At 36.2% G+C, this 6,940-nt stretch overlaps 1 protein-coding gene across 4 annotated transcripts; it reads right to left on the bottom strand.

The window, feature by feature from the left end:
* Positions 1 to 750: 750 nt before the first annotated feature.
* On the bottom strand, positions 751 to 6,401 carry LOC122277210 (chlorophyll synthase, chloroplastic-like). 4 transcript variants are annotated; one of them, XM_043087132.1, is made up of 15 exons: positions 6,135 to 6,400; positions 5,884 to 5,928; positions 5,642 to 5,733; positions 5,256 to 5,343; positions 4,496 to 4,581; positions 4,315 to 4,401; positions 4,106 to 4,171; positions 3,937 to 4,020; positions 3,765 to 3,826; positions 2,452 to 2,527; positions 2,304 to 2,366; positions 2,103 to 2,184; positions 1,928 to 2,004; positions 1,608 to 1,655; positions 751 to 1,167 (listed from the first exon to the last, which is right to left on the bottom strand). In XM_043087132.1, the coding sequence occupies exons 1-15, from the start codon at positions 6,241 to 6,243 to the stop codon at positions 1,105 to 1,107; spliced, it is 1,128 nt and encodes a 375-aa protein (XP_042943066.1). In that variant the 5' UTR covers positions 6,244 to 6,400; the 3' UTR covers positions 751 to 1,104. The 4 variants fall into 4 exon arrangements, with proteins under 4 accessions (XP_042943066.1, XP_042943069.1, XP_042943067.1 ...); XM_043087135.1 differs by having other exon boundaries at positions 751 to 1,071; XM_043087133.1 differs by having other exon boundaries at positions 5,642 to 5,730.
* Positions 6,402 to 6,940: the final 539 nt, after the last annotated feature.

The raw sequence follows: 6,940 nt of genomic DNA, 5'->3' as shown, positions 1-6,940 counted from the left end.
CCAAAAACATTCAGTTCGGGTTGGGTCATTATCGTGCTGGCTGGTTGTCGAGTTGTATCGGTTCAGGTTCAAATGTGCAACAGACGGGCCGAGTTGCAAGCCTAATTACAGTTGGCTATCTTGGCCACTAAATAAAGACCGAATATCAACAATCTTTTTTGGGGTTACAAAACAAAATTTTTCCCCATCCCACTCTCAAAAGGGTTTAACAAAAGAACACACATGCATAGATGTAGTACGTTAGATTATAAAATTATTTTTATTATAAAGTAAATTTAACGTATCACATAAAATTACGCCAGTTTGAATTTATTTTTATGAAATCTCTTTATGACTATAGTATTTTGTGGTGCTCATATCCTATCACTAGATGCCGTGTAATTAAATATGAGTGTTTATGTCAATAGTTTTAATTACATGACATGGTATCTCCTAATTTTCTCCCACTCATTGAATATTACCGCTACATTATGGGTTCCAAGATTTTCCATTCAGCCAAAGTCATGTTTATTGTTTCACGGGGCAGAATAGCAGACAAGTGGAATCAGGAGTGAAATCCATCTGAAAGTTTATTGGTCAACAGAGAGGACTAGGGAGAACAACGGTAAGATGCACATCTGAAATATAAAAAAGTACACTTTAAGAAAATGAAAATTCCAAATTCTGAAATTCCACACAGTGTCGTGGTAGGATGATGAACTCATTAAGAAATGTGAGAAAATCTCGTCTCAAACTGAATGAAAAGCCGAATTTAGAGTACTATCAAGATTGCATTATTTAGGCATCCGTACAATGCAAATTAGGATATCAACAAAGAACAATGGTACAACAAACAGTCAAACACCACATATACAACAACTGCTTTCTAGGTCTGCCTTCTGCTATGAGAGAAGCAGCAAAACTGGGAAAGCCTACATTGATCTTTCTTCAGGCAAAGAGGAAAAGGGGAAACTCTGACATAGTTTAATCAGCACAACATGCTTACAACCTGTTCTATTAGATAGGAGTAGTTTCGCACCTTAACCCCTGTTAAGAGAGCTTTCCACTCTGCATCCATGTCTTCTCTCCCCACTGCAGCATTTAGCAAGTAGTGCATGATAAAAACTAATGGCTGGTTGCTAGAGCAGTCACCAAAAGACCTAGCACAAGAAATGGCTGGGCACTTGCCTGAAATAATAAATATAAGAAGTTATATTTTAGTCTATATTGCCAAGGATAATAACGAGCTTAGCAGAATGCCTAAATGGGCAATCCAGTATTGGGTTGAAAAACCCTGCTTGGGTTGTGCCATAACATGTAGGAGTACCATAAGGTGATCCCAAATCCCACATGGAAAGATCTAGAGGTCAGACATTGAATACATCACCCATAAAGCACCTGTTTGGATCGTTTTGGAGGTCAGACATTTTATGACACGACATAATAGACTAGAATCAGAATCTATAATCTGGAAGCTCTACTGGTGCATCTGACCAATGAGACAGCTATTGTCTGCTAGTAGTTCATGTCCACTAAAATTTGTTTGCATTAAAAGGCATATTCTCAACGAACTTGATCTAGCAGTATGTTCAAGAAAATTCTGGCGGTACCCAATGATGAATATGTACCTGATATTTAACATCATACTTGACAGGATCTTTAAGAAAATACTGAAACTGCAGTGCACAAAATTGGTATTAGCAGAGTGTTTATCTGTAAAATAATGACAAAGAAACACCACTGTATATACTCATATACTATAATTAGAACAGCATAATGTTTGTCATGAATGGCACCCATTATAACTTGAAGCAAAGGAGAAAATAATTCAGTATATAGGTGGCAAGATATACCTGAACCGAGACTTACTAGAAGGAGAAAAAAGGGACTAAACATTCAAGGTCGAACCTTAAATTTCTACAGTCGAGAACAAGTGTAATGGCTTTACCTGAAAAACGACTTGTGGTATTATCAAAGCAAGTAAGGCTAAGGCATAGTATGGTTTACCAACCCCAAGCAGATAACCTGCAATCATCAATTCATTATTGAAAATGGAAGGTAAATTTCAACATAATACCAGCACCAAATAAATATGGTTAAAGAAATAGTAAAAAACAACGTACCTGCTATAGATATCTGAGTTATGTCGATAGCACCAACACAAATCCATTTAGCAGTTTCAGCACCAAAAGCAACTGGAAGTGACTGTTCAGAAAGCATTACCATACATAAGGATGTGGCTGCTACTTCTAAGGATGGGCAATAAAGTGTTTCTCACACAGCAAGGATTTGTACTACAAGAACATAAGAGATAATACAGGTACCTGAAGTCCCATTGCTCTATCTCCTTCAACACTTTTGAAGTCATTGACAATGGCAATACCCAACTGAAATGTGATGTAGCAATAATCAAATATTGATTATTGGATTACATATTTAACATACATAAACAGACACTCCCAAAAACCTTACCCCGGCTATGCTATACAAGAGAGTCAGAACAATTATATCTGGTGTAAGTGTCCCAAATAAAGCCTGACCAGCCCACCTGTCAATAAGAGATTGAATTGAAACTAGTTATGTAACATGGTGAAAGTCCTTTATTCACCCAAAAAATTAAACTTATGAAGTTATGATGGTTTTTTTATTAGTCCATTGTATGAAACTCGCACTGAATTAACATTTTTGGGCCACCCCATTGAGAAGAACCAAACCTATAACCTGAATGACGTTCCTTCCTGAAAGGCATCCATCCCAGAAACAAGCAAAAATGACGAATATCCAGTTCAAGAATCCTTGACTATAAGAAATGGACAACCAGAAACGGTGTTGTAATTTTCTCAAGGAAAAATTTTGGTATTGATTACCATCGCAATTCAATTAAAATTTTGATCACAAACGTATTACTTGCTTTGATCCATCATATATGTCCTGGCCTCTTCACGTGCACCATGGGAAAAAAGCACTTACAACTAGACATACACTTTTTTCTTGATGGGTATAAACAAATAGAAAAATGAAACTGGAGGAGCAGATAAGATTATGTGGTCACAATCCAAAAACGGGAAGTTTACTGTACAGCCATACTAAAGTCCCTCATGACACACTCTACAAGAACATTCCCATGGAAGACTAAGGCCCCCCTAAAAGCTTCTTTTTTTTTTTTGTATGGACAGCTTCACTAGAGAAGAATCTTACCTTGGATAATCTAAGGAAACACCAACTCATTGTATTGGGTCAGTGTTATATGTGTAAGAAAAGTGTGGAGTCTGTGGATCACCTTTTATTACATTGTGATGTAGCCGTGAGCTTATGGAATGATATCTTTGCTAGAGCGGGACTCCTTTAGGTAAAGCCAAGAAGGGTTGTTGACTTTTTGGCCAGCTGGAGAGGCATTCAAGGTAACTCTCAAATTGCAGTTATGTGGAGGATGATACCAATCTGCCTAGGTGGTGCATATGGATGGAGAGGAATAGTCGGAGTTTTGAGGATTGTGAACGGACAATGGACGAGATTAGAACTTTTTTTCTTCATACATTATTCCATTGGTCGATTGTAATAGACTTTAATGGCATGACCATACATGATTTTCTTGCATCGTTAGATAGTCATGCATGCCTGTGGTTCTTGTATATGTCCTGTGTACTTGGCTGCCCCTATTTTTAATAAAATTCCTATTTACTGATAAAAAAAGAACAGAAAAATGAATTAAAAAGAAGAATTATATATGTTAACAACTCTGTCTACATTTACATCAGCAAGGGCAGTAAAATATAGGCTCTTACCAGGGCAAACTAATGTAACTTGCTCCCAGGGCAAAATTTCCAACCCATCCATTCTGTTTCAGCTGCAACCGGATTTGGAAGTCAGTCATGGTTTAAGCAGATTTTCCACTAGACATGAAGGAAAGTAGAATGGTTTGACTTATTGAAAAGGATGACCAAAAAATATAAGCACCTTTAGAGGTGGAGCAGAGTATATGTAAGAAAGTAAGGATCCGCCAACAGCAAGGTAAAAAACTGTAGGAAAATCGTGCCTGGCCTAAAAAGAACAAGTACTCAGGAACTGGTATTCATCTTCAATTCTTCTATAATTAGTAATACTAAAACTCATTAAAATTACCTACCCAAATGTCTAAAAGACCAGCAAGGCCAAGTCCTCCCAAAAGTAACAACCAAATTTGTGTAATGACCTGAGGAAATATTTTGAAAAAAGAAGGAAATGATTATAAGTGAACCACACGGCAGTACTTGTGTGCATATAAGACAATTGATTAAATTTCTGAGTCCAAGAGGGGGAGGGGGTGGGTGGTGGGCAAAGAGGTAAGTTACATGCCTCACTCTCTGATATTGCTCCCGAAGGAATTGGACGATAAGGTTCATTTATTGCATCAATTTCTCGGTCATACCAATCATTAAGTGTCTGAAATGTACAAATCAGAGAAGTTTATATTAGATGAGTTGAAGCTCTTGTGCAGTGCAAGTGGAGCCCTATGACATATCTCCAAGAATTGTACCTGTGTATAACCAGTTAGAAATGGGCCAGACATCATCATGCAAACAATTGATTTGGCAACATCCTCTAAGTTCCAGTGAAAATTTCCTGCCATCAAGAAAAACCGAAACAGAAGAATAAAATATCAAACAAACAGACTCACATACACACTACGGACACATTAAAAACATAGTCTTGTGTATAAGCAATTTTAGGCATGGAAAAATTCTTGGATAGCAAATGGATCTAAGAAGAGTGGTTGTGCTTCACTCGACAAGGCTGGAGAGTCCTTTTTCAGAATAAGGGCAATTGCTGTTGCTCTAATCAATCTAGGGATGATACCACCATGATAAAAATACAGAACAGCCACAATCAATTTTTTTTTATGCTGCGCCATGCAATTCCCATTTAGGTCAGATTCGGATCCCTTCATTGTTTTCTTTTCCTCCCGCACCTTTTCCCCGAAATGAGAAAGAAGATGGTACACTCAAATTCTATTATTTAAGTGCTTATTGCTTGCAAAAGATCCCACACCTAAACTTTGACAGGATTTGTCACAGATAATTAGGCAAACCCATGGCTGACAATGCTAAAGTGAATGCATCAAGACGGCGATATTTAGTAGAGAAAAGCATATATATTCTCTGCTTGCAAGTCGTACTGACCGAAAATAACACGTAAAAGGTGACCAGACAATGGCTAAACCAATAAAATCCTAATACGAGGATTAGAATATTCCTAACAAAAGATGCTACTGCTTTCACAATATGCAAAGAGGGTACCAGAAGCAGCAGCTCCGCAAACCACTCCCCATACCAGTGGAGGCCAAGTAACAGGCTTTGTAAGTTGAAGGCGGATCTTCCATTTATTCTGCAAATATAAATTACAAGTTCAAAACGTCTACTCCAGTTTAAATGCTTGTCTATAACATTATACTTATACACTGGGTATATGAAGTAAACTACTTCAGAAAGCCAAGCCTAAATTAAATTAGACAAATTTACAGTGAAGTTGTGATAATTACACTTGAAAAGAGGAAATCTCGAACAAGTCACCGCATGAAAGTTGTAAATTTGAAATTGAATGGGAACTATTAGCATTCAAGATTCGTTTCAAGTTATGCCTAGAGAACACGAAATTAACTTCAAAATATATAGATCAGCCTCACGGTTTCTTGCGCCGCTCCTTTGATGCCGAGAAGCTGGTTGACATTGGAACCACTAGCAGCCGGCGCCTTATCCGGTGCCTGAGATTTAACTGCTGAAAACACAAATAATACCATTACACCGCCTCATTATCAATTGCTATTTTATGTAGTAATTAGTTCCTAACTACTAATATTAACTTCAATTTCTCGCTGACAACCAGAAATTTATAAAAAGAAGACAAAATCATTGAAGCACAAAAGACCTTCGTTTGCGTCGGTCTCCGCTGCTCTAATCGTAAGTCTCCTTCCTGTAAATTTCGCAGAATCTCTCAGTATCGAGAAAGCAGGCAACTTAAGTTCGAGCACTGAACCGAAGGCCGAATTTGGTTGCTAAGAAAAGTATAGTAAGTAGAATTAAATTTTCAAAAATCTTACAAAGTGAACCAAAATTTCATTTATTTTACTAAGTTTTTCTCGGCAACCAAACGAAGCATTTATGATTGAAGGAACTCACGGGTGAAGGAAACTGAAATCGGTGTAAAAGCGGGCGGCCGAGTTCGAATTCGGTTGGAGTTGAGATTCGACAAACAAACGGAAGAAACGTTGTTCCAAACGGTCGCCATAAGAGACTGAGCTTCTGAATAGCTCAGGGAGAAACAGAGAGAGACTACGAGCAGGCAAGGGCAGAGAGAAAGATGGAGGGGTGAGCTTTCGGGTTTACTAGATAACCTCTTCCTGCAAAAATGTTTGAAAATTTAACGAAGTCACTGTTAGAGCGTCAATGGATTATGTACATGTAAAAGAAAATTTCGATGAATATAAAATAAATTTAAATTTTGATTATTTTATTTACATAAATTTTTATTTTTAAATAGTTATTTTTTATTATATAATAATAAAATAATATAAGATAAATTTAATTTTAACTATTCATATCAAATCTTCATATCAATTATTTATTTATTTATTATATAGTAATGAGTAATTGATAATTTAAAAAATATTTAATTTTTATAATTATTAATTTATTTTATTTTATCTTATTTTACTATTTAATTTAAAAAAACTCGCGTGAATATTGTGGAAGTAGATGGAAAGAAGAGAGAGTTACAAAAAAAATAATAAAATAAATATTTGATGTGTGTACTTATCAAATTTGATTTTAGATTTGAATTTACTGTAGCTGTAGCTGGAATTTGGCTAATCTAATGTGATGATTTTTTATGTCCTATTAGTTATTTGAAGATGGCTTTTTATGTTTAGATATTCCAATGAATTAGCCTTTACAAACTCAAAAATTTGACTAAAATTAGAGTTTTG

Source organism: Carya illinoinensis, chromosome 9 (assembly GCF_018687715.1).
Source record: "Carya illinoinensis cultivar Pawnee chromosome 9, C.illinoinensisPawnee_v1, whole genome shotgun sequence".
NCBI lineage: Eukaryota > Viridiplantae > Streptophyta > Magnoliopsida > Fagales > Juglandaceae > Carya > Carya illinoinensis.
This window is presented reverse-complemented; position numbering and strand designations above follow the sequence as displayed.

What these genes read in the sequence shown, in the direction of transcription:
- LOC122277210 (XM_043087132.1), bottom strand. Translation starts at nt 6,243, where the DNA reads ATGGCGACCGTTTGGAACAACGTTTCTTCCGTTTGTTTGTCGAATCTC. An exon ending in ACTCTGCTCCACCTCTAAAG is followed by an intron (nt 3,827 to 3,936) that starts GTGCTTATATTT and finishes ATCCGGTTGCAG; the next exon opens with CTGAAACAGAATGGATGGGT. An exon ending in AACTCAGATATCTATAGCAG is followed by an intron (nt 2,005 to 2,102) that starts GTACGTTGTTTT and finishes TGATGATTGCAG; the next exon opens with GTTATCTGCTTGGGGTTGGT.